At 55.4% G+C, this 27,637-nt stretch overlaps 1 protein-coding gene across 1 annotated transcript; it reads right to left on the reverse strand.

The window, feature by feature from the left end:
• LOC126076117 (NADH-cytochrome b5 reductase 3) lies at positions 1–27,637 on the reverse strand. The gene is made up of 9 exons (XM_049884563.1): positions 27,561–27,637; positions 17,051–17,182; positions 13,438–13,510; positions 12,976–13,082; positions 10,432–10,561; positions 9,807–9,890; positions 9,508–9,593; positions 5,273–5,372; positions 1–1,134 (listed from the first exon to the last, which is right to left on the reverse strand). Exons 1-9 carry the CDS (start codon positions 27,579–27,581, stop codon positions 962–964), a joined length of 906 nt encoding a protein of 301 aa, XP_049740520.1. The 5' UTR covers positions 27,582–27,637; the 3' UTR covers positions 1–961.

The raw sequence follows: 27,637 nt of genomic DNA on the forward strand, positions 1-27,637 counted from the left end.
TTAACATCAGCTAAGTTTTACTTCGATATTTTTCTGCTCATAAATGACTCTGAAAAAGCCAATACGCGAGAGGCTAACACAGCTGTTGTCTGAAGGCAACGTCGCGGCCACCGAGTATTGTACGTCTCTCGGACAAGAGGCACTGCTTAAAGTCCCCCCAAGCCAGGGTGAGGGCAGGAGGAGGGGGTGGGCTTGGGACAAAGGGATAAATAAACATCTTAGCTCCACCATCAGGCTGGCAGCCCTGGCCGGGAACCTAGGCCTCTAAAACAATCGAGCTGAGAGCCTGGAAGCCCTAATGCGGCCAAGTGTGGGTGTGCTGGGGACCGTGCCAGCCTGGGGGCCCTCAGCCAGCGCCCTCCTCAGCTCCAAGGACAGCCAAGCTCCCGGCTGGCCGGGGCCCGCCTGGCCCGGGGTTGGAGGTGGAGGTTGCCTCTCGGCCCCAGCAGTCCCCAACACCCCAACGGGGCTTTTTGGTGCCGCTTCTGTCATGTAGGATCAGGTCCCAGGACTAGCCGTGGTCTGGCACAAGCCTGGCTCCCCTGGGCCCTAAGGCTGGCAGTGAGGGGTGGCAGGCGAGGGTCACCAGGATGTGACTGGGGTGGCCTCTGACCCCTGCAGCCCTGGGCTGCCTGCCCATCTACCTTTCCAGACTCTGGTCCACTGCCAATGTGGGGGAACCTGGTGCTGGCAGGCTCAGCCCTGTAGTGTGTGTGTGTGTGTGTATGTGTGTGCAAGGGCCAGAAAGGCCCCCACTCAAACCAGGGTCCTGCTCTCAATGGGGCACCCCAGGGGCCAGCCCAGCAAGTGGCCACGCAGAGCATGGGCAGGCCAGGCTGAACCCAGGGCCCAGTGTGGGTGTGGGCAGATCTGGGGGGGATGTTAAGGAATAATGGCGCGGAGGGATGGGTGAGGGCAGGCGTGTGGCGAGTGCGTCGGCGGGTGGGCGGGCACCCCCCCATCAGAAGGTGAAGCAGCGCTCCTTGGGGTGGCCCACACGCTCCAGGTTGGGCAGGCAGGCAAACTGGATCATGGGCGGGGGGCCACACATCAGCACCAGCGGCTCCTCCTCCGGGGGTGGAAGGTGGTCACGGATCATCTCCTCGTTCACAAAGCCCTGGCTGTAGTCCCAGGCTGCGGGCGAGAAACTGGATAAGCCCATGTGGCCGTGTGCCCACCTGTCCACCGCCCGCTGCCCCCAGCCGCTCACCCATCAAGCCTATGGCTTCAGGCTCTGTGGCCCGAAACCAGAACGGAAGCCCTTCATGGTTCCCCTCACTGCACTTTCCGGTTTGCAAAGCCTTCTGTTTCCATTTGGCCTCTCAGGCGGCCTCAGAACCACTGAGGGCAGAACAGCGGCTACTGATCCCATTTCACAGAGCAGGAAACGGAGGCCTAGAGAGGACCAGATCTGAGTTGTCCAGAGTCACATGATGGGGCTGGGACACGGCTGAGACATGAACTCAGTCCCGGGGCCCTCACCAGTGCCCTGCCTGGGCACTCAGCTTCTGCAGGCCTCACAAGTCATCAAACCAAAAGACTCTGGTTGAGGGGGCCTTCCTCTCAGCCCAGAGGATTTAAGTAATTTCTGAGAAGGATGCCTGCCAGAGGAAACCATCTTTTGTGGCTCTTCAGTGTTCAGCTGGGAGAAGTGACACCTGGGGAGTGAGGGACGTATGCCAGGCCACGCAGCCACAGGCTTCTCAGGTCATCCTGCACCAAGCAGCTCAGCCTGGACGGATGACAGACAGACACGCCAAAATGCCAGACGCCCACTGCCTGCCACACACATGCTCCATCCCCTCTGAGGAGCCACTGCACTGCTGCTCCTGACCCCACTGCAGGCCTGACCCTGCCAGCCCTTGAGCTCCGCCCAATGCACAGGGTGGCTGTCAGGTCCTCTTGCTTGGCCCTGGCGGTACAACAGGGGAGGTCAGAGAGAGGCAGAAGGTAGGGGTCCAGAGGCAGGAGTAGGACCACATGGGAGTGTGGCAAGTAGCCGGAAGAGGCAGAAAGAGCAATGATGGAGGTCGTGGGTCACCGATGCCTGCCTGCCTGCCTGCGGGCTCCTGTCAGACACCTAGGTCCTCCGGGTTCCTGCTCCCTCGAATCCCTCCAGCTCTAAGCACCAAGATTATCTGGCTCATCTGTTCTTTCCAACCCTAAAAGCCCTTGACACTGACAGAAGTCCACAGCGAGTACGGAGCTGGTCAACACTGAGGCCCTTGCCTAGATAGCCAACACTCAGTGTATCACACCTTGTCCACCAGGGTGTGACGGACCCCAGGGGTGGGGCAGGCCAAGATGCTTCCAGCTGACCTTGGGATTAGGAAGTTTGCTGTGATGAGCAACGGGGTCCTCTTTATCTCACAGACACCATGAGCTAAGTAACTGCCATATCTCCCTTCTCACCTTGGCTGCAGGGAAGCTCAGAGCAACATGCATGGCCCATCCCAGGCAAGTGTGCTCATTGTCCCTGCTTTTGTACAAAAAGCATTCCTGGTTCCGTTTTATGGCCCTGCCCTTGTTTTTCTTTCTCTCTCACTTTCCAGTTATACTGCTGTGACTCACCAGATGAGTTTTGGTAAGCTGCCTAAAATCCATTCTGGAACAAGGCAGGGCACCAGCCGTTTTAAGTTTAGTAACAGGACAGAATGCACTTTGTAAAAATCTGTACAGGACCAGATCGCATTTGCTAATGAATGAAATGGACAGGCACACAAGACAATCTCAATTTTACAAGGAACACTCGTTAGGCATTGCATCTTTCTTTACACGTGTGCTAAAGTGGGTTTGCGGGAAGACGTGGGTTGGGTGCCTTTGCCACGTGCTCCAGCTGCCCTCCCCTGTTCCTTGGCTGGTCTGTTACCATTGCTTTTCTCGTGTCTAGAATTCCCACTTGTACCTCACACTATAGCAGTGCCTTGACTACTCTTGACTTGCAGACCAGGGAAGCAACAACCGTAAGCACGAAATGCCAGCAAACTAGCCAACCTCTCACTGGTCTGTAACTATTAGGAAAACTGTCTGCAGAAAGTAGCACTTCAGTGGCCGTGCCACCACCAGGGGTCAGTGTTGGTCCCCTTCCCGCTTGGCCAGGGCATTCCACCGGCAACCCGGGAGGGAAGGGGCCCTCGGCCTCAGAAAGGACACTCATCGTGTCACACCTGGCCAGGCTATTAAAAAGTACAATCAGAACAGACTTAACCATCTCTTATCCCTTTTTCATCCAGATGTGGCTACAAGACCGGGGTTCCTTCTTTACTAGAAGAAAAACAGCGGCTCTGACCATGAGTCAGCACCCGCTCCAGCTGCACCCCCAGCTCCGTATCCCATACCCAGCTCTAAGATTTACTAACTAACCCGCTTCCTGTCTGCTCGCTGCCTTAACTAGCAAGTCTGCTTCATGTGGCCAGGTTGGCTTCATGAACACACGGGAGCGGGGGGTGGTGCAGAGCAGGGGGCCTGTGAGCTTGGATGGCCACTCTGGGTACACAGCTTTCCAGTCCACGGAGTCCCAGACCCTGATTTGGTCAGTGCAGAGGACAGCTCCTCTCTCAGGAAAGGGGCCAGGTGACCCAGCTCCCGAGATGGGAGTCAGCCCCTAAAGCCCACAAACTAGTTTTCCAGGGGGCAGCAGAGCACGGGGTAGACAGAGCGCCCACACGTCGGCATAGCGCGGCGTGGCCAGGGCCCCCACATTAGCAGAGCATGGCGTGGCCAGGGCCCCCACGGGAGCAATGGTATGTCCTGCATGGCAGATGAGTTCTGGGGAACTGCAGGCTGGTGAGGGTAGGCGTGGCAGGGCGTGACCAGCACATGGCAGGCTGGCGCCTGTGGGATCACAGGGTGCTTCAAAATTTCCAGTTTCCAACATTTAAAATTTTCCCATGAAAACCCAGGTTCCCTGCTTTTCTTGAAAAGTGGACAGGCCTGGCCACACAGGGCCATATTCCCACACAATAGGACTGCCTGCAGCTGAGAGGGGCTGCCCCCGGCACGGCGCAGGTGCTCCCCAATTTGCCACATTCCCCACCTCTCCCTATAGTAGTCTCCTGACCCATCACCTGCATCACCCAGCAGGAAGCCTGAGCTCCTGTTTTTACAGCAAAGAAGAAATTAAGGTCTCCTTTGTATCCGTTCTCTACCGAAAGCAGAAGACCTCCCAGAGGACACCCTTGTTTTAATTCTGCTGCCCCATGCGTGGTCTCGTCTCCTCTACAAACCAGGGCTTCAAACTGGTTCAAACTAGTTCACCCATGGCCAACAAAGCAAAATCGGAACAGACCCACATTTTTACAATTTGGGTGATCCGGAACAGTAACCAGAACGGGAAAAATTACAGGTCGAAGCCCTGGCATGGGAGGCTCTGAAGAGGCGTAGTGAGCCCTTCCAGGAGCCCGAGGTGGGAGGCTGGATTACTGGCAGGACCGCAGAGAGACTGGCCGCCGCCATCTTAGAGCGGGGCAGCGTGCAGAATCCTAGGGCAAGGGATTTGGTTGCTATGCTACGCGTGTGCTGGCCTTGTTTGCTTTTTTTCTGGTGTCTTAGGGTCACAGTCTTGGAGGTTCCTCCAGTCTCTATCAGGTCGGCAAGTCTGGTCTTTTTTTGTGGATTTGATTTTTGGTTCTACAATTTTTCTCCCACCTGCCCTTGTTTTTTAAGAGGGAGATCAAGTTTCTAGCAGGGATTTGACCTGTAATTTTTCCATTCCGGTCACTGTTCTGGTTCACCCATGTTCCAGCATCCCTTCCTTGGCCATGACTGAACTGGGAAGAACCAGGTCGAAGCCCTGCCACAAACTCACCATGTGACCTGAGCGAAGGGCTCAACCCACTGGACAGGCAGAATGAGGATGCCGGCGGTCCTGTCTGCCCAACTACGGTGTGATGGATCTTTCTAGCCATGGTTTTGTAACTCCCATCCAAGTGATTGGGCAGGACTGTGTGATAGGGTACTTGTGGCCCACCAAAGGGATTAGTCAGTTTTGCCATGCCACTGGGTTTGAAACAAGCCACCCCAGAGGCAGGAGAGAGAAGATCCCACCACCATCAAGGAAAAACGACCAGGAGCCAGCCCGTCTTTTGGACCTGGGATCCCTGTGTTAAGAAGCTCCAGGAACCAGGAGACAGAGAGAAAGCTCAAGAAATGGTGGCAGAGACCCGGTAGCAGGAGAGGCTGTGGTGGGCCCCAAACAAGGCCATGGAAGCAGAAGGCTCGGCGCCTCCCACCCCACCCCTTTCCCTCCCCGCCTGGGGTTCCCCTCGCTCACCTTCTGGGGCTCGGTCCACCGTGTACCAGAGCTTGAAGCGAGTGGAGTGTTTGTTCCTCAGTTCCTCCAGCTCTGGCCGTAGCAGGATGTCCTTCTCGGTCTGCAGGAGGACAGGGCCAAGCGGTCAGGGGTGCAGGAGGCATGGCCTAACCTGGAGACGCTCAACAGAGACACATCCAACAGGGGCCACACACTTGGCAGAGCTGCCACGAAAGGGTCCTCAAAACACACACACGCCACTCTCCTCCTCTCGCCTAAGGAGCTGATGAGGCTCCAGCAGACGGTGTTCATCGCAGCATTATCTACAACAGCCTGAGAAGGGGACAACGGCCCCTTCACGTCCCACACGGGGACTGACAGGTGGTACGCCCGGTGACAGTGCAGTCGTTACAAATGGAGTTTGCAAACTCTTCTTAATGTATGGGGAAATGTGTACAATGTGACGCAGACTGGAAAAAGCAAAAAGAAAAGCTGAACATGGGTGAGCCCAACCATAGAATGCAGAGAAAAAAGTCTGGCAGTACGCCCAAACGTTAATCGTGGTTATTCCTGTCGTTGCCGGGTGCCGTCGAGTTGATTTCAACTCATGGCGATTCCGTGTGTGCAGAGGAGAACTGCTCCATAGGGTTTTCAAGGCCGGACCTTTTGGAAGCAGATTGCCAGGCCTGTCTTCTGAGGTGCATCTCAGTGGGTTCCAGCCACCAAGCTTTCGGCTAGTAGCTGAGTGCTTAACCGCTTGTGCCAGAAGGGACTCTTGGTTATTCCTAGGGGGTGGTTATAAAACTTTAAATAATGGTTTGGGTACCAGGGTGAGGGTCTGCCAGCAGATTCTTCGGGGTCCTCAGGCAAGTTGTTTTATGTTTTGGTGTCTCAGCTTGTACATCTACAAATCGGGAAACACAGACACTGCTCCCTCAACTACGTCTGGCCCCTGCTGCCTCCGCAGCCTTGCCCAGACAGATTCCCCTGCTTGGCCTACAGCCCTCCCCCTACCTTCCTCACCTGGCCACCCCTCAGGGTCCTAGAGTTCAGCCTGGTGTCATCTCCTCCATGACCCCCTGACTCATTTCCACTTCTGACCCCAGGCCGCTGCCCCTTGTCTTTGCCTCTGTGTTTGCAGGTCACCTGCAAACAGGGCTCCTCGGGCCAGTATGCAATGTGTCTGATTTCATGGGACTGTTATGAAACTGGGGGCCAAAAGCTCTGTCAACCAGAAAGGGTCATGTACTAACAAAGTGCTACTAAGCCCCCTGGGGCTGGGTGAACAGTGGGCAGACCCTCCCCAGGAAGCAGAGAAGGAGATGAGTCTTCTCCCTCTGCAGGGTGGGAGCAGCGCCTACCCAAACATGACCAGAAGCGCCTAACACACTCAGCAACAGGACTGACCAGGCAGCCCCGATGGCAACAGGTTGCTTCGGGCAGGAAAACAGCAGGGAGTTTTGAAAGCCACAGTGATCAATATTTCCTGAGCGCCTGCTGTGTGCTGGGCACTGCCCTGGCCACAGGAGGGACTGGAACTGCCCACGCTGTCCCCTCTTCCTCACATAACCCCTTGAGGCCTGGCCCTCAGAATCTTCCTACGTGAGACGGACAGTAGGGGGAGGCACAGGCTCTGAGTGCCAAGGCGGGGGGTCAGTCTGAGTGCCTGGTTCCTAAGGGGTGCTGAGGGCCCTCCTGCCTGACAGCATGAAGACCAGACAAGCTCAAGGTAAGAGATGCAGAAAACATCGAACAAAAATCACCCAAAACCCTCAAAGATCATGACTGCCCCGATTTTGGCATGTATCTTCCAGACATTTTGTTTCCATTAACTATGTATTATTTTCTTTTTTTTTAATAAAATGAGATCAGGCCATGGGTATCACCTTGCTACCTGCTGCTCTCAAGTAAGGTCACATCCAGCCCCATCGAGGGTCAGCAGCTTCTGAGCTCCAACACCCTTCTGACCAGCCGCCTAGCTCCTCTGGGCCAATGGCCAGCCTTTAACCAATTCCCTAGGCAGGACATTTAGATGGTTTCAAACTTCCTCCTTTATAAACAATGCCTCTTTGGACATCTTCACTGCCCTACCAATTCCTTGGGATAAATTTGACGAAGTGAAGTTTCAGGGGCAGAAAAATCTATGTTGTTACGACGTTCGATACATGTGGTGGAGTTATTCTCCAGAAAGGTTACACCACCTCATGCCCCCAGCAGCCCATCTGGCTGTGTCCAGCTTCCTACATCTTTGTGACACTGGACATGGCTCGTTCAATCTTTGCCAATCCGGTCGATAGGCAGTAAATCTCATTTATGTTTTAATTTGCATTTTTAATTATTAAAAGGTTGAACACCTTTTTGTGTTCATTAATCTACTCATGTCTTTTCTCACTTGTAAAAATGCTTTACATTAAGGATGTTAATTTTTATTGGTAATATGTATTATAAATTTTCCCCAGTTACTTATCTTTCCACCTTATTTATAGTGTTTTTTGTTCCCCCCGTCCCCCCGAAAAGCTTTTAATTTTTAACTGGTTGAATTTATCAGTCTTTTCCTCTATGGGTTCTCCTTTTGTGTCTTAATTAGACTAACTATCCTCATTCATGCATTCATTCAATAATCCCAGAAAAACCGAGTGCCGTCGAGTCGATTCCGACATTCAATAATAGTCATTATAAAAATGCTCACTTATTCCTTTATAGCTTCATTGTTTTTAATGAAGGCATTTCTGATAGAAATATACATTCACAGATTCAAATATACCCTTGGGACACATGTTGTTTCTATAAATATTTCATGTCTATTTGCCTACCAATATCAAGACAAACTGACTGAATTATTTCACAAGAGAACATATCCTAGCTTCCAAGGTTTACCAACTTCTCCACTTTGATCCAAAACTGGGAGGGACGATAGCCCAAACTATTTCATCAGCCACTTTCACTTTGCAAGTACTAGAAAGGGTATTAAGGATATATATCATAAGCCCTAACCTTCAGCTTGGAAACCCTATGGCAGCATAGTGGTTAAGTGCTACGGCTGCAAACCAAGAGGTGAGCAGTTCGAATCTACCAGGCGCTCCTTGGAAACCCTATGGGGCAGTTTTACTCTGTCCTACAGGGTCACTATGAGTCGGAAAAGAGTTGATGACAACGGGTTTGGTTTTTGGTTAACCTTCAACTTACAGTTTCATCTTTTTCACATGTAAATGTTTCATCTATCTAAACTTTATTTTATTCAAGGTAAGGTAGGGATAGGATCTACTTAGTTTTTTCCAAATGTATAGCAACCAACTCAACAACCCCCATCCAGCCTCTCTCTTGAGGTCTGAGGAGCCACCTGTATCATACGCTAAGTCTCGTTCGTAGATACTTGGGTCTGTTTCCAGGCCACTCCTGTTCAACAGACTTTCCGGTGCTGATGGGTATGTTCTGTGGCTGCTCTTATACAGTAGCACCTATGGCTACGGAGCACTTAAAATGTGCCTGATACAAATAAGGAAGCGAATTTTAAATTTAATTTTAATTAAGTATATATGTAAATGGCCACGTGTTCTAGCATGTTCCAGTGCATTCTAGACTTTCCGTCGTGTTTCCCAGAAATACAGTCTGGTAGGCCCAGCTCTAACGCGAGGCTCTAGGACCATGCTGTTTTCATCGCTGTCACTTTTTCACATATTTGAACATCTCGTGTGGTAAGTTCTCCCTTATTTCTCTTGCAGAACTTTCCTGGCTGTACATATATACTTGGTCTTCTAGCTTGTTTTGCATCATTTTGTCTTATTAAAGGGGAAAATAATCTCACTGGAAATTTAATTATTAGTTTAGAAAGAAATGACCTCCTTAGAAGACTGAGTCTCCCTGTTCAAGAACAGCAGTCCCTGGGTGGTGCAAACGGTTAACACGTTTGGCTGCTAACTAAAACGCTGGAGGTCGAGTCCACCCAGAAGCACCTGGGAAGAAAGGCCTGGTGATCTGCTTTTGAAGAGTCAGCCATTGAAAACGCTCTGGAGCACAGTTCTCCTCTGCACGCACGGGGCTGCCGTGAGTCGGAGCTGGTCATACTCTCCAGGCTCCGCGGAGACTGAGACCCCAGCCCACCCTCGCTGTGGAGTCCACCTGGGCCAGAATGCCCCTCACATCCTGGTACCCCGAGTGCCTCAACACAGCCATGTGGAGCCTCGGAAGGGCGCCGTGCCAGGCCCTTGGCACCTCTGGGGTAAAGCCATTAGCTGCCATGGGGTCCGCCCACTGACCTGATTGGCAAAGAGCAGGTGGCACACAGTGTGGTCATCCGGGTCCTTCATGATGGCGCGGATGACCTGCAGCATTGGGGTGATGCCTGCAAGATAGCCGCCCCCGTGCACTGAGTGAGCACCCACTGAGTACACAGGCCCAGGGCCAGGCACCCAGGGAGCAATGCCAGGGTGACAGCGCCTGGCCTCAACCTTGGCAGCTCTCAGACTGGCTTGTAATCTGTGCCCCACCCCATGCCCCAACCCTGACCCATGACCTGCGACATCCAGGGGCTCAGTGCATGGCGGGTTTTATGTACCTGTTCCTCCCGCAATCATGCCAACAGACTTCACCGTCTTGATGATGGGGTTGGACTTTTTGTCTGGGCGGATAGCAAACTTTCCTGGGGAGGGAGAAGGGGTGAGGCCCAGCTCTCAAACATGCCATGCTTAGGGGTCGGAGAACCTGCCCCACTGCAACGGTCTGAGGCAAGGCGGCCGATACAACCCAGCCAGTTAGGGTGCAGGAGGGAGATGGTAACAGGTGGGGGCCCCAGCACACCACCCTTTGACACCAGGCTGGGTTGGGTGGGCTGCAGCCCAGGGTCTCAAACTCCAATGGCAGAGTGAAGTGAGAGCCCCTTGCTGTATATAGCAGTAGGGAACAGCAGACATTCTGAAGAACTGGGCCTTCCAACACAATCTTTCTGCTTGTTTGTTTTCAGAGGCTGGGTCAGCCAAAGCTGGTCTGTAGGACAGCCAGTCTGCAACCCCTGTGCCAGTCACCTTATGCCCCATGCAGCTGGGGAGACTGAGGCCCCAGGGAGGAGACGGCCTGCCCAACAAGAGTCACCCATCTACACAGCAGTAGCCAGGGCTTGAACCCAGGACTCCCAGAATTCACAACACCTGTTTGGGCCCCAGGGGGATTCCAACCCAAATCACCTTTGCCCTGGTAGACCAGCAGCCCGTTCGGGCCCCGGAACTCAATGGTGTCTCCAATATTCATGTTTTCCAAGTACTGGGACATCTTCCCTCCAGCAGGAAACTTGGGATGGGTGTCTTTGAAGTAAACCTGCAAGACACACTCTCAGTCCTCTGTCCCCTTGGGGCAATCAGGGTCACTGGGATGAGCTCTCTTATGGGGTTCTTCTGTGGCCGTGAGAGGCCTTCTCCCTCGGGCCCATCTACCCATCAAAACTTCCCCTTCCCGGAACGATTAGTCCTAAGGACTAATGGACCACATCTACCATGGCCTCCACCAGACTGAGTCTAGTACAACGAGATGGTGCCTGGCTAACACCACTGACTGCTCTGACAGGGATCACAATAGAGGGTCCTGGACAAAGCTGGAGAAAAAGGTAGAACAAAATTCTAACTCAAAAAGAAAGACCAGGTTTGCTGGCCTGACAGAGACTGGAGAAACCTCTGAGAGTATGGCCCCCGGACACCCTTTCAGCTCAGGATTGAGGTCACTCCTGAAGTTCACCCTTCAGCCAAAGATTGAACAGGCGCATGGAACAAAACAAGACTAAAGGGGCACACCAGCCCTGGGGCAGGGACTAGAAGGCACGGGGGAACAGGAAAGCCCGTAATAAGGAACCAAGGGTTCAGAAGGGAGAGTGTTGACATGTCGTGGGGTTGTTAACCAGTGTCATAGAACAGTGTGTGTACTGTTTGATGAGAAACTAGTTTGTTCTGTAAACCTTCACCTAAAGTACATTTAAAAACAAAAAAAAAAACTTCCCCTTCACATGTCCTGTTCACCCACAAGTCTACCCTCCACCTCATGTCCCCTTGGAAAGCGCAAAACATCAGCCTGGTGTATAAGGCCAATGGGCTGGAGGGCTTCAAGTGTAAAGAATCGCCAAGAATTGTCCCCATGGCCACCCCCTCCTATTGGAGGCTCTGGGAAGTATGTCAGCCATGCCCCTCCTAGTGGATTTCTGGTTCTTTCCCCTTTGTGCTGTTCCGAGGAAGCTCTGGAATTCCTTCCTGTGTCCCCTGGGATTACTGCCTTGGGAAGAGGGAAGTGCTACGGCCCAGCCCATCGCCCACTGCGTGCAGAGGAGGGAGCAGCTCGCCCCACCCAGGGCGGGGGAAGGCTTCCGGGGCGTGGAGGGGGGGAATTTGCACTAGGCCCTGAAGGGCAAGGAGTCTGATGGGCAGAGGGGGGAGAGGCAGCCGGGTGAAGGCATGGTATATGCAAAGGCCAGGAGGCCTAAAGGGGCTCAAGGGCTCACGGGAAGAAGGGCTATGTTGTGGCTCTGGCACAGGGGACGTGTCTGTAGCGACAAGGGGTTGCGGGAGAGGCAACAGAGCACATGTCCCAGCCCCCGCGTGCCAAGAGCCTCAACTCTATCCAGCGGCCAAGGGTGTCACCGAGGTCCTCGAGCCAGGAGGGGCCTGGGCATTTGTGAGCTTTTCATTCCCTCCTTGAATCCAGCACCTTCTTCACATCCGGCCAGAGTGACCTCAGAGTGAGCGCGTCCTCTAACCCTAGCCACCTCCCCTTTGCTTTTGGGCAAAATCCCAAACCTTAATGGGGCCTCCACGGCCCTGCCTGGCTCAGCCCGCTGACCTCTAGCCCAACGGCCTAATGGGGGTCTCTACCTCTGTCCCTCCACCCAAGAAGGGCCAGAGAGGGGCTCCGGGGGCCTGTGCCATGCAGTGAAGCAAGGGCCACAGGGCTGGTCCCGGGATGCTGGGGCCTTGGCTGGCGAGGGGCTCCAGCTCCCCACCTGCACTGGCCTGGGCTGTTCTCACATCGGACATGTTCCCAGAGAAGGCGGACTCTGCTGTAAAGGTTGTATTTCTCATTTTCGTGAACCTGTAGCCTGGATGGCTGTCATTCTGCTTCTTACTTTTTCACCTCAGCATGATGTTTTAGATCCTCGCCGGGTGCTCTGTGTCCCTCTGTCTGTCTGTCACTTCTATAGGCTACATTTTCTCCTCCATAGCATTCCAGTGCCCCCCACCCTCATGGTGATCTCCAGATTGCCCCGTTACCCCCTGTCCCCAGACAACGCCACGAGGGCTCGTCACACGCTGGTGGGGCTGGTGCACATTCCGCCCAGCGGGGCCGGCAGCTCCTGCCCCACCACCCTCAGCATCAGGGGGCATCTGCGCTGGGCCTGGAGCGCAAGTAGGGTCTTGCCGGTCTCCCAGCCCTGGAGGATCTCTGCACTGTCCCTGAGGAGGCTGCACATCCCTGCACATGCTGGCCGGCCTCTGCTTTCCTCCCCTGTCAATGACTGTCCTTGTTCCCAGAGGCCCAGCCCGAGTCCCAGCCCTCTGCCCTCTGCCAAGACGCCTCCCCCACAGCCCGTCAGGCGTTTGTTGATGAACTACAATTCGCTGAATATGAAGAAATCAGGCAAGCAGGAGGGCTGTGCTTTGGAGGCTAGGCTGAAGGAGGGACATGGGCCTCTGGGAGGCCTCTGCTGTGCCCGTGCCCCCCGCCAGCCCCCGCACAGTTGTGGCCCTCACCTTGATGACGAGGTCCACGAAGCCCTTGTCGTCATCACTGGAGACGGGTGTGTAGGGCCGGACGACCAGGTTGCCATCGATTCTTGCCGAGAGGTAGATGTGCTGGCCTGCGGCAGGATGGGCAGGGTGACTCGGGGCCAACAGTCCCTTGGGTCTGGTCAACCCATCTCCCCTGGCTCCTCCTGCCCAGAGCCCTGTCCAGCATTCAAAGCCTGGCCTGGCCTGCCTCCCACTGCTCTGCCCCCATGGTGAAGCTCATCCACGGCCCGGTTTCCTGCCTCCACGTCCCTGCTGTGTCTGTACCCCTGCCAAGGGTGTGGGCCCTTCCCACTCTCATCTGATAAGCCCACTCTTAAAGGCCCAGGCAGCACCTCCTCCTTGAAGCCTTCCCTGCTCTCCTGCCCCTGACCTGGCACTGGCTGCTGGTGTGGGCTCAGTGTGGCTGCATCAGGCAGGACTCACCGATAGGCAAACCCAGGATGTGCTGGGGCGTCGGCAAGGCAAAGCGGAACCGCCGGGTGTCATGGCTGACGATCTGCAAGGAGGACACAAAGCCATCAGACAGAGGGGCCACCGGACCTCAGCCCCCGCCCCTCCCCAGTGCCCCCAAGTGTCCTCGTGAAGGGATGCTGACGCCACATATAGGCACATGCCTGCACACGGTGTGACAACAGACAGGACAGCCATGCACCAGGGGCCCCTGCTGTTGCAGCCCTGAGCACGGCAGTGACCTGACCAGGCCACCAACAGGGTGGTCAGGCAGGGAGCGAATCCAGGAGGTGGGCTGCAAAACAGTCCAGAAAATTCCAGCAGGGGGAGGAGGGAGGAATCCATCTGAGAGCCACGTTGCCTTGCTACATGTGGGTGTGACCATGTGCATGCCAGCTGCCTGTCTCCCACATAGCCCTTCCAATCCCACCCTCTGGGCCACACCTTGGTATAGGACCCCTTGGGGCCTCCAGGAGCCCTGGTCAGGTCCCTCTGCCATTAGCTTAGGAGTGGCCTGGGGTGGCAGAAAGGACTCGGGGTCGGACTGGCAAACCAGGGGCCGAGTTGACACAAGGCCCCACATTCCCAGCCCAGGCCTCAAGGGGGGGCGTCTAGAAGTTAGCAAAGCAGATGGGCACGATGGAGGCTGGCTGGGCAAGGCAGGAAACACGCCACCTCCATTGTCTGGGAAGCCACTGGGCTGACCCCGAGCCAGGCCTTTCACCCAGCACTAGACAGGCACCCAGGCATGGTCAATAATGGGAGGGTGGCAGTCATGTCCACTCCAGGGTGGGACGGGGGCCATCTAAGAGCCAGGCTGTGCAGAGGCACAGCAGAGACTAAAGCCCCAGGGTCCACGGCAAGTGGTCTTAGAAGAGGCAGGGAAGGCGACTGAGCCACTCCAGTTCACACGGCGAGTTCCAGTTAGAGGAGAACAAAATCCAGGTAGGTGCCTGGCACCCTGACCAGGGCTCCAGGAGTCTCTGAGGGCTCCCTCTGCACCAGGTGCAGCCAGGAGGGTAGGAATGGAAGGGCTGTGTGGGAGTCAGGCAGCTGGTGTGCACAGGGTCACACCCACACAAGGCAAGGTGACGTGGCAAGGCCCACAGGTAGACAGAGGTGTTATCACTCAGGGGGAACAAGAGACTCCTCCAAGGGAACAGGGCATCATAGATGCCAATCTCAGCTCACCTCAGTCAAGAAAGAACTTTTTAACCCTCGGAAATGTTTGAGGACAGAGCTGCAGCCTCAGGAACAGAGAAGCTCCTGTCCTGAAGTACACAGGCAAAGGACATGGCCCGTGTCAGAAATGACGACTCCTGGGCCACTCCTCAGCACACACAGGCACAAAGGCTTTGCAGTGGCTGGGGCCGCCAGGCCCAAAAGTTGCCTCCTCCAGGAAGCCTTTGCTCTCTAGTAAAGGGAGCCCAAGTCCTCCCTGGAGCAGATTATCAACTGGTCCTGAGGTTCAAGGTCAGAATACCACAGCTAGGCAGTTTTGGGAGGAAGAGCAGAAGCGAGGGAAAGACTGGTGATTGCTGAGCTGGACAACCTCTAGAGGGCAGCCTGGCAATTATCGTTACTACCACCCAGCCGGTTCCGATTCATGGCGACCCTATGTTGTTGTCAGGCGCTGTCGAGTTGGCTCCAACTCATAGCAACCTGTGTACAACAGAACAGAACACCACCTGGGCCTGAACCATCCTCACAATCATTGTTACGCTTAAGCCCTCGGTTGCAGCCACCGTGTCAGTCCATCTCCTTGAGGGTTTTCCTCTTTTCCACTGACCCTCTACTTTACCAAGCATGAAGTCCTTCTCCAGCGACCAGAGCCTGGCAGAGCACAGGAAAAATCTCAAAAGCAGGCCCAATGGCTGACCCAGCAAGGCCAGCACTACACTGTAACAGAGTGGGGGAAGAAGACACTGGGACATTTGCTACGGAGCATGGAAACTCTGGGACGACCCATGTGCGCAGTCAAAGGGGACTGGAGGGTCTGCTGTAGGAGATTTCTTTGATGAAATACTAGAGAGTCATCAAAGATAAGGAAGTAGTTTTGAGGTTAGACAAAAAGAGGTACCCAGATTGTATGGCTAGGTAAAAAAAAAATCAGGTAATTACAAAAATGGAACTAATTATACACACATTCGCACACCTCTGTAAGTCCCTGGGTGTCACAAACAGTTTGCGTTTGGCTACTAACCTAAAGGGTGGTGGTTCCAACCCACCCAGCGGTGCTGCAAATCTGCTTCTATAAAGATTACAGCCCAGAAAACCCTAAGGGGCAGCTCTACTCTGTTAGGTGGCGCTACGGTGAGTTGGAATCCACTTGACAACAGGTTGGGGTTTTTTTGTGGGGGGTACCTCCACACATCACGTATGTATGGATGTGATGCCTAGAAAAGGGTTTGGCACGTACACGCCAGCCCTCTGTGCAGGGCCTGGGATATGGCAAGGTGGGGGAAGGGAACTTTCACACTTCACAGACAGGATTTTTATGGCAAGCACGCATAGATCATACATTACCTCAGCAATTAAAAAAAAAAACAAGGAAAAAGGGTTTTTAGAAACCAGGTTTCAAAACACTACGATTTCAATTTGTTAAGAAAAAATACGTGTTACACATGCATATGGCATATGTATAAAACAATGACAAAGTGTGCCCTCCTCTGGGAGGTGGTGGTTTTCATCTTTTTTTGCTTCTCTGTTTTCAATTTCTCCGTGGACTCCTGGTATAATTACAGGGGTCAGAGGAAGCCCCAAGCTCTGCACCATGGAGCCCTGAAACTCTCAGGGAGCATGGACCAAGCATGCTGACACAGGCCCAGGTGGAGTCCAGGGTCCAGAGCCTTGGGCCGGTGACTTTCTCTGCTCTATGACTCAGTTTCCCCTGCCACATTCCTCCAGAATTAGCTTCAGGGCAGCCAGAAATACAGTGAGTGAGGGGCTTTGATGAGGGAGAGTGACCGAGGGAAGCAGCCCTTACTGGGTGGCAGGGCAATGGGGCGAGAGGATGGTTTTAAATCACATCAGAGGTTTGAGAAGGGTAGGCTGGGGTGAGCCTCCCGGCTGGGGCAGATGGAGCCACGCAGCGGAGACCACCGGGGACTCTGTACAGAAGCAAAGATGCCTGGGCTCCAGGAGCCATGGGTCACTGGCGCCAGGTATGGAGCAGACAGAGGACAGAAGGAGGGAGAGCCCTTGTCCTCACAGAACTTAATGGGAAGTACCAGGAGGCCTGGGCCTGAGGCTGGTCTCTATCCCTGACTCACAGTGTGACCTGAATCATCCCTACTCCTCTCAGATCTGCTATTAAACGGGGGCTGGGACCCCCAAATCAGGGAAGGTCCCTTCCACTCTGACCTTCTGTGGGACAGCAAGGGTAGCTCAGAGAAACCTGGGCTCAAATCCCACCTCTGCCACTCACTGGTGGCTCTCCCCATCTGTAAAATGGGCAGACTGGACGGCCTGCCTCGGGGGAAACATGCCCCAGGCTCAGAGTAGGTGCCAAGGACTGTGATGCTGACAAGGAGAAGGAGGTACCTTAGGGTCCACCCCCTGAGTCCTGCAGGACCCCCGGGCTCACCTCCTTGTCGACAAGCCGCAGCGGATATTTGATGTCCGGGCTCTCTAGGGTGATGGCCGGGGTGGAGCGCTGGAACAGCTTCATAAACAGGCTGTAGAGGAACCAGACTGGGGAGATCGCCACCTGGCCCAACTGAAATGACAGGGACGGCCCAGTGAGGTCAGGGTGGGACGGGCCTCCGCCACTGCCCGTCCTCCAAACACACCAGCTCAGGCTGTCCCCTCTGCCTGCCACCCTCATCCAGGGAACTCCACCATCCACTTTGGTGCCCACCAGGGCAGTTACAAAACCCAGCTTCATGAAACCCATCGCTGCGTATTTCTGCAGACACAGCCGACCACATCCCTCAGTCTCCAGTGCTCAGCCTCATGAGAAAAAGTTCTTTTACGGCTGACAGCTTGGAAAAGCTCCACTTCCCCTAAGGAAAAGGAACAACGAAAGCTGCATAACTGAGCACGCAACCCTTTTCACTTTGGCTGCCAGGAAGCTCGGAGTAAAGTTCACAGGTAACTGCACATAACGTTGAAGACTGGGTATCTGCGCTTCCTTTCCACCTTCTTTCCTTTAATCATATCCTTGGTCCTACACGTGATGTCAAGTCCTAGCTATGTTTAGTTTAACAGACAAACAAATAACCACAACTCAGAATCCACCATCTGAGACGCCTTCCCTGACCAACTGGCTCTAAAGTGTCTTTGGGCACAGTCCCCTAAATCTCTGGGGTTGGTGCTCTCTTCCATGACCCCATTACCATGGGAACAAACCACTCTCCACAAATGATGTGTGGTCTTGGATTATATCCCTGAGCCCCGTGCTTCTGGTCTTCAGGCGTGAATGACAGCTGAGGCACTGAGCTGGGCCTTGGGAAGCTCTCTGCTCCTCGCTGACTGTGTGACCCTGGGCACGTCCTTCCCCTCCTCAATGTGGATTAAACCAGGTGAGCCACAAGGTCCCCCAAAGCTCGGACCATCACAGCCAGCAGTCTCCTGGATGCCAGCACCTTGCCGAGCACCAGCCAGGTATTAAACATCACGACAACCTTAGGAGGTAGATACTGTCGTCATTGTCACTTTACAGATGAGGAAACTGAGCTCAGAGAGAGGAAGCAACTCACCCACGACCACACAGCTGGCAGGTGGAGAGCTGCGATTCACACCCGAGTCCACCTGCCTCCCAAACCATGTTCTTAAACATCAGGCCGTACTGTCTCATCTACATGGTTCTGAGGGGCTTCTTGACAGCCCTCTCTCATCTCAGCCTCACAAAGACCCTAAGAGGTGGCAGAGAAAACCACAGCCAGATAGCTCACTGCTCACGGTTTACCTGGAAGCATATCCTCACAAAGACACAAACCTGGACGCCCGCCCTTCCCAACTGCCTCTGTCCCCGTGCAAATCACAAGGCTTCTCTGAGCTCAGTTTCTCCATCTGTGATTTGAGGATCACAGTCCATACTCCCTGGGGTTGAGGACTGGAACAAGGACTGGGAGGTGCCCAGCCCAGGTTCTGAGCAGGCCCCCGAAAAAGGCCCACTCCCCTCCCAGCACTGAAAGGGCCCTCAGCCACCCTCACAGGGCATCTGCTGTACAGCAGTGACCACCCCTTGGGCAGCCTCACCAAACTGGACCAAGTGTGACTCAGGAAGAAGCCAAGAATATCCTCAAGGCAGCGCTGGCCGCTCTACAAGAGAGAACCTGGCAGGCACCACTGTACCTAGTGAGCATCGCTGTGATGGGTGACGCCCCAAGGAGGGCACAGCTTACCACCCAATGGTCCTCCTGCCCTCCTAAGGCCATATACTGAGGACACAGGCCACCCTGCAGTCCTCTGCCCTCCCAACACCATACACTGAGAGCGCAGGCCACCCTGTGGTCCTCGTACCTTCCCAATGCCATACGCTGAGGACAAAGGCCACCACCAAATGGTCCTCCCGCCCTCCCAATGCCATACACTGAGGACAGAGGCCACCTCATGGTCCTCCCACCCTCCCAACACCATACACTGAGGACACACCCCACCCCGTGGTCCTCCCGCCCTCCCGATGCCATACACTGAGGACACATGCCACCCTGCGGTCCTCTTGCCCTCCCAATGCCATACACTGAGGACACAGGCCACCCTGTGACCCTCCCGCCCTCCCAACGCCATACACTGAGTACACAGGCCACCCTGTGGTCCTCCCGGTCCCCGAACGCCATACACTGAGGACACAGGCCACCCCGTGGTCCTCCCACCAACCTGACTCCAGCCATGGGAAACTGAGGGACATTCCTCAAAATCAGTACAACGACAAAAAAAAGGCTAAGGAACTAGTCCAGATAAAGGAGGCCAAAGAGATCAAATGGAATGCGGGAATGCCATGTGCAGTCTTGGATTCTGGGCTGGGGGTGGGGGGAAATAGGTATAAAGGGCAAAATTGGGACAATTGATGAGATGCGAATAGGTAGAAAATAGGTATAAAGGCCAATACTGGGGCAACTGATGAAATGGGAATAAGGTCTGTGGACTAGGTAACAGTGTTGTATCAGTGTCACTTCCTGATTTGATAACTGCGGTTACGTAAGAGAATGCCCTTGTTCTTAAGAGGCAGGTACTCAAGTATTCAGGGGCAAAGAGGCATTGTGTCCACAACTCACCCTCCGATGGTTCAAACACACACACACAATAAGAATACACATACACACAAAATATATGATATAATACATACATATACATACGATACAGGGATTGAAAAAGCAAACATGGCAAAACGTTAACAACTGGCACGTGTGGGTGAAGGGAACCCAGGAACTCCCTGTACGTTCCTGAAACTTTTCTGTAAGTTTGTGATTATTTCAAAGTAAAAAGTGGCTGTCAGGGGAAGCCCAAACTGGTGTTCAAAGAGCGTGAGATTGACATGAGAAGTTCATGTCCCACACTGTTGTAGAGAAAATTGCTTCCCGCCTCATTCACTCGGCCTCCCTGGGTGCCTCCCTGAGTTTGGTTGTCTCTACAAGTGCCCTTGTGTGTGTTTTCTTTTTATCATAACCCTACAAATTCCCTTTTTCACCTTGGCTGCCAGCAAGCTTAGAGCCAAGCTCCTTGCCTGCATGGAAGCCTCTCTGCATCTTTTGTGGGCGTCTTGTGGTGATGGATTCTGCAGAGCACTGACCTGAAGGGGCCCAGCTCTATTCAGGGTGGGGTGAGATGCTCCCCACCTCTCAAGACCCAGCCCTACTGCTCCCCCATCCTGGAAGCCCTGCTGGGTCTCCCTACCCACCCTTCAACCTGGAGAGGGTGCTCTGGCTGAGGCCTCAGGACCCTGGCTGTGTCTCTGCCTCCCCCAACCTGTGAACTCCAGCAGGGAGTTCCAATCCCTCCCTGCCTGCAGCCCCCGTGAGGCCCAGGACCGACCGGGCACACAGGGGCACCCTGTCAGTGCCTAGAAGCCCCTGCAAAGCCCCGTGCAGGTGGGATGTGAAAAAAAACAACTGAGGGGCCTAATGTCCCAGCCAGCCCTGGGATCTCTGGGCCTCAGTGTCCTGTCTGCAGAAGGAAGGTGAGGACCTCTGCTCGTCTACATTCCCTGGGAGATGAGATGAGATGGGGGGCCAGGTCGCAGAGGGTCTATAACCCAGAAGTGTGGCTCCCACCCAAAGGAGTTTGTCCTGCCACTGTCAGGGCCAAGACCACCTAGGGGACAGAATATCCACGTAAAGGGCAGAGGTGGCTACGATCCCACACTGGTCTGGCATGGCCCCTGGCCCCAAACAGGCCAGGCAGCTTCCAGCCTGCCGGCGGTGACACAGCCTTTGTTGGGCTCAGAACAAAGTGCCTCTCCCCTGGCAGTGCCTTCACCTGGGAGCAGCCAAGACCTCACCCTGCGGGGCCCTTGGTATGTGACATGGGTCTAAAGGGAAGGCCAGAGGGTTCTGGCCCAGCCTCCACCCACAGCCCAAGGCCACACAGCCTGGGTCTCTGCCACCACCCACTGGCCCAGCACCTATTACGCCCTGGGCACCACGCAGGCGTCCCACCCACTCTGCGCCCCGTATAGGGCCCTGGTTGGCAGCTGCACACTCAGAGACCTGGGTTCGGGACCTTAGGAGAGTCGCTTCACCCCCTGGGCCCCGCCCTCCTCAAGTGCACCATGAGGACGCCCTGTTCTAGGATGGGGGGGGAAGAAAGCAGATAAGGCCGAGAAAGGCCATGCACAGAGCGAAACACCAACGTCACCGAACACCAGCCCTGCTCTAGGGACGGGACACAAGTTACCTCACATCAACTCTAGGCAGAGTTACAGATAAGGAAACTGAGGTCCGGGAGGTAAGTAACTTGCCTGAGACTCACCCAGAAAGGTCAACCTCAGAACACCACACTCTCGGCACCACGTGACACTGTTATAACTGCATCTCAGGGCAGATGCCCAGGCTCGGAGGGGCTGAGTTGCCCAAGGAGTGGGGTCAACGTTCGACTCCAGGCCCATCCAACCTACCCAGGACAAGTGCCCCCTCTGTGCCCCAGTCATGCAGCCCAAACCCCATCGCTCCACCACAGTCTGATATCCCACCTCGTGCAGCGAGGCCTGAGCACCTGCTTCCAGCCCCAGCTGCTCAAGCCAAACGGCAGCTCCATCCCCTCCTCAAACACCCACCATGGCTCCCCACTGCCCACACTCAAGGCCACTCTCGGCTCTCTGCTCCCTTAACACCATGCCCTTCTCACCTTAGGCCTTCACATACAGTATACTCTCCCTTCTACCCTGAATGGAGCCCTGGTGGCACAGTGGTTAAGCGCTAGGCTGCTAACCAAAAGGTCGGTGGTTCAAACCCCCCAGCTGCTCTGCAGGAGGAAAGATGTGGCAGACTATTCCTGTAAAGATTACAGCCTTGGAAGCCCTACGGGGCAATTCTACCCTGTCTTCTGGGGTTACTATGAATCGGAATCGACTTGATGGCAATAGGTTCGTTTGGTGTTAGTTTTTCTACCTCGAGTACTCTTTCTCTGCTCTCATCCAACCAGTAAGCTCCTAGTTATCCTTCAGAGCCCACCTCAAATGTCACTTTCTCTGTGAAGCTTTCTCTGACTGCCCCCTCCCCAGCTAACCAGAACTTCTCTAGACTTTCACAGGGCCTGGTCCCCTCTGTAAGCTCCTGGGGTTGGGGTGTCACTGATGATCACTCAGCTCCCAGCCCCTCCCATATCAATCAGCGAAACTATATCCATGGAGAATATCATTTAGGGAACAAGTTGAGAGAAGTTACATCTGTAAGAAATTACCATTGTTTGGAGCCCTGGAAATGAACTTAAATGACAATCATTTGGCGCTCACTAGAGCTTTGTTTTCCCCCAGCACGGCCTTTTAAGCGCATAACCAAGTTTGACAACATAAGACCCCTCGTGAGACCCCTCAGCAGGCAGCTCGCTCCACAGCTGCTGCCACCTGCCCTGCATTTTCCCAGAACCTCCCGCTGCTGCGGGGCAGGAATAACCAACCACGTTCCACAAGTGACAGAACAGGTAACAGGCTCAGGGAGACCCAAAGTGGAGTTGGGGCTCCGTTCCCAGCTTTCACCCCGCATCTCTCCCCTGCCCCAACCCCCCAACTGCAGGCCTGTGGTGTGTGCTGGCATGAAAAAGACATTCCTGTGTCCACAGCTCAAAGCTGGCCTCAGCCCTCACGCAGACTTCCCGCCAAACCTGGGTGCCAGCATCCTGCACCCTGGATGCAGGTCCTAGGCTTGGCCGGTGTGGCCTGCTCCCCACGAGGGTTCACAGTCAATACATAATGACAAACCCCGGAGCGGATGCCCCAGGAGAGCTGGGACTGTCTTGTCACCACCGTGTCCCCAGCACTCGGAGCAGGAGGCATTCAGTATTTGTGGAAGGAATCTGTGAAGGGACAACAAGCCCCGTTCCCCATTCTCCCTCCCATCTCTCTCTGACTTTTTATTTTGTCTGGAAGTTTCAGGAACCAGGACAAGAGCCCAGACCCTTCCCGAGTGAGAGTGGGGCATGGCCCATCCTGTTTGTCTTAAAGCCCACCAACCTCCAAAGAGCCCAGGCCTTGGAAGGGGAACTAGGCCCTAGCTGCCTGGCTCCATTCCCCACCCGTTAAGCATGCTGAGAGGAGCCATGCGTGGGGGCAGTTGACAATGTCGGCTGCCTTCCTCCTAGCCCCCACATCCACGCAGGTGGCTACACGGAGCAGGCACAGCCACGGTAACCACCCTGGCTAACACCCCTCAAGCCCCCAGCATCCTGTGCCTTGTTCCTATTATCTCATTAACCCTCAAACGTGGGAGGCAGGTGCTATTACCACCCCAATTTCAGGTAAGGAAACCAAGGCTTGGGTGACAGGCCTGGCCCAAGGGCTGGGATTTGAACCCCAGTGTCTGGCTTGGGTCCATGCTCTGAGCCATGGTATCACAGGGCCTCTTTGTGCCAGGGACACCCTCTGGCCACCATAAGGGTAGGGGTGGACTTTTTATAGTAAAAAGTCACATCTAGGAGGCAGCTGTGAACAAAGACCAGCACTGTCATTAGGTCACTCAGTCCACAAACCCCAGGGGGCACTCACATGCCAGAGCCCCTGCCGAAGATGGGCAACATAGCTCAAACCAATGTGGGAGACGGCCACCGGCCGAGGAAAGGGTCCGTGCCACAGAAAGTTGGGAGGTCTTACCACACTCGCAAGGGTGGGTGTGTTCTGCTCCCACTGACATGGGGGTGGAACAGGCTCTTCCCCCTGCCCCCACCCGGTCCACGTCACCACCCTACCCCCACCCGCACTGGGCAGAGTAAACAGGAGGCAGATGGCTGAGGCCAAGGCCCTGCCCTGTTCTTCCTCAGCTGTGCTGTGCTCATGGACACAAGGATACACACAGTCTCAGGCAGGTCACCCCAGCCACCTGCCTCCCAGGCCCTGACCTGGTGCCCCCCAAGGCCAGTGCTCTGCCTCACCAGGGAACCCACCACCTGCCTCTGATAACACAGGACGGGGAGAGGGTACCAAGACACCTCCAGGAAGCCCCCAGCTCATCCACCATAGCTGAGGGGTTAGGCAGCCCTGACCTCCCCGCTACGGGGTGCCCTGCCCTGCTGCTCACCCCCTGGAATTCTCTGCTGGGGTCTTTGTGTCCACCTTGCCCAGGCCAGGTCTGGGGGTGGGCAGAGGGACCTGCCAGGCCCCCTACCTTGCAGGCCTGGCCCTCCGCAGGTGCCAGCTCCCTGCTCTGGGGCTTGGACAAACCAGTCGGCCCACTTGCTTACCTGCCTGCGGCCAGCCAGCCGCCCCACCACCAGGATCTGAGTGTCCAGCTCCCTCTGGTCCCCTTCTCAGGAAGTGGAGGAGGCTCTGCAGCGGGGCCGGGGGGTCCTGGCACAGGACTGTGTAGGTAGGGAGGGGACCCAGGAAGAGAGGCAGGCGGACGGCAGCAGCCTGGTCTGTCTGCCCTGGAGCGAGCTGGCTGGCTGGCTGGAGAGACATGGCCCTGCTTCCCTGGGGGCTGGGGGTCCATGGGAAAGCCTCCTTAAACTCTACCTGTGGTGGCAGCCCAGCAGGGCCCCACCGAGCACTCACACTGGGCTGGCCCCCAGGAACCTTCACTGCCTGGTGGCAGGGACCACACTCCAGGACTGCAGACCAAGCCCCAAAGGTCTCCACCAGGTAGCTGGATGACTGAAGTGCCAACCCCTCTGCAGGGCCCCCCTGAGTCTGGGAGGTGGCCCCCTCCTAGCCTGCACGTCCCAGATAAGACATCCGCCCACCAGGCACCCAGCGGCCTCCTGTAGACCGCGTGGAGCCCCGGGACAGGAGGTCTGGCTGGGGCCTGCTATGGGTGTTTTAAGCAGAAAAGAAGACCCTCTTGGGCCAAGGGGGATCCCAACAGGGTCCAAAAGGAGCCTAGGGGGCAGCCTGTGCCCACCCCTTGGATAGAGGGGCGGGAGTTGGCACAGGTCTCCTGGCTCCCAAACAAGGTGCTGGCAGGCAAGGGAGCTGCTTGTTTGTTCAACAAAAATGTATGGAGCGCTTACTGTGTGCCAGGTGGAAGGGACGCATGGACAAATCCAGCCAGCACCTGATGGAAGGTGAGAAGCACCCCAGGAAAAGAGCACAGAGGGGAGTCAGGGCGGGCCTCAGAGCCCAGGGGGTGTCTGAACAATGAAGGCAGAAGGGGTGACCCATGGGGATTTCTGGGGTGTACTGTCAGCTGTTACCAAGGCTGAGGCAATGCCCACAGGTTCGCCCTGGGCAAGGCTGCCTCTTGACCTGAATGTGCCCCAGAGTCCTGGGCTGGGCCACACTTTCACCAGCAAAGGCCCAGGCCACAAAGAGGAGCCTCATAGAGCCAGAGGGAGGAGGCAATAGTCCCTCCAAGTCCCAGGCGCCTGGGGTGGAGGCAGAGGCAGATCTGGGCCTAATCCTCCAAGGTGCCAGCCCCTCCCACACGCAGGCCAAGGCACCGCAGGGCCTATTCACTTCACTTCAAGTAGCTTGGACAATAGTGTCTACGCGTGAGAGTGTTTGTCCTCTGTAGTTACCGTCTCTACACAAGCCCGGGGCCTCTTCACCACTCCTGCTTTTAAAAAACTGTAGGGAGGAGGTAGCCTGGGGGTGGAGCGAAGGAGGCCTGCCAGAAGTGACAGCGGTGAGGGTGGACTTTGGAGCCCCACAGAGTGTGGCTCCCTCATGTAGCACTGTGGGACTTTGGCCAAGCCCGAGTCTCATTTCTTCATCTGTAAAGTGGGGCTAACAGCGCTGGCCTTGCAGGCTGGTTACATTAACAACGTCATTGGGTTAACAGGAGAGCCAGAGCCTAACTTAGAACTGCTGAGGATTACCACTGTTGACGTTGTTGTTGCTAAGGGACTGCACAAACCTTCTGATCCAGCAACATCACACACTCATACCCTCACACGCACAATCACACTCTCATATGCTATCACACTCACACACATGTACACCCACACTCACACGCATTCATTCAAACATGAATTTGTACTCACTCTCACATGCACATTCACACTCACACCTATTTACATCTCACAGACGATGCCACACTCACATTCACTCACACTCACACACTCCTGCTAACACGTACCACACAATTCACTACTGCACACCTTCACATACATACACCCTCATTCACACTCACGCACACACACAATACACACTCATTCTCACACACAAACTCACTCTCACGTATTCATACTCACACACACACTCACCCTCTTACACTCACACACATATGCACTCATGTTCACATTCATACACACCTCTCTTCACTCATATGAACACTCACATAGCCGCACGATTCACACACACTATACACTCACATAAACTCACTCTCACACACAGATACACTCACTCTCTTGTACTCACACATTCACACAAACTCACATTCACACACAGCCACATATAAACTCACACTCACATGCATACACTCTCACATATATCTAATCACATATTCAGTCTCACACCATGTACACTCACAATACACACTCACTGTCCTCCTGTCAGGGGCCCTGGTGGAGCACGGGTTAAGCACTCGGCTGCAAACCGAAAGGTTGGTAGTTCAAACTCAGCAGCCACTCCGGGGGAGAAAGGCGTGGCGGTCTCCTTCTGCAAAGACTGTTGTTGTGAGGTGCCATCCAGTCGGTTCCGACTCATAGCAACCCTGTGTACCACAGAACCAAACACCGCCTGGTTCTGCACCATCCTCACAATCGTTGTCATGCTTGAGCCCACTGCCGCAGCCACTGTGTCAATCCCTCTCGATGAGGGTCCTTCTAGTGTCCGTGGACCCGCTGCTTTGCCAAGCGTGACGTTCTTCCCTGTGAAGATTCCAGTACTGGAAACCCTATGGGGCAGTTCTACTCTGTCCCATAGAATCGCTATGAGTCAGAATCCACTGGACAGCAGTGGGTTTGGGTTTTTTGGGTTTAGTGGGTGTGAAAGGAGCCCTGCTGGCGCAGTGGTTAAAGCACTCGGCTGCGCACCAAAAGGTCTGCGGTTGGCAACTCCCAGGGCTCTGCGGGAGAAAGGGTAGCAGTCTGCTGCTGCGAAGGTTCACAGCCTTGGGAGCCCCTGCTGTAGGGTCGCTGGGAGTGGCATCAACTGAAAGGCGAGGGGTTTGGTTTGGGGTTTGGTCTTCATCCTCCTGCACTCTGCCACATTCAGCCACACCATATAGGCTCACACACAAACCCCCTCGCACACTGACACAGACGTGCGGTCACACTCACGCCTCGGCCCGTGGCGGGGAGGGAGACGGCGGTCGCGCGGTCCCGCCCCCGGTGCCGGCCCCCCGCCGCCTTCGGCCGAGCAGGGCAGCCGCCCGGGCGTGAGTCACGGTCCCCGCGGCCCTGGGCGCGGCCCGGCGGGCGGGCGGGCAGACGGGCGGGGGTCCCGAGCCCCGGGCCCGCAGGCCGCCCGGCCCGTCCCCGCCCGGTGGCCCGCCTCTCGCGGCCGTGTCGCAGGGGCGCCGCCCGAGCCGAGGGCCTGGCGCCGGCCGCCCCAGCCCCCCTACCGTGCTCAGCCGGGCCCCCATGGTGGCCGCGCCGCTTCGCTCCGCCGCTCTGGCCGCCCCGCCGCCGCCGCCGCCGC

The sequence above is a fragment of the Elephas maximus genome, chromosome 4, assembly GCF_024166365.1.
Source record: "Elephas maximus indicus isolate mEleMax1 chromosome 4, mEleMax1 primary haplotype, whole genome shotgun sequence".
NCBI classification, from domain to species: Eukaryota; Metazoa; Chordata; class Mammalia; order Proboscidea; family Elephantidae; genus Elephas; species Elephas maximus.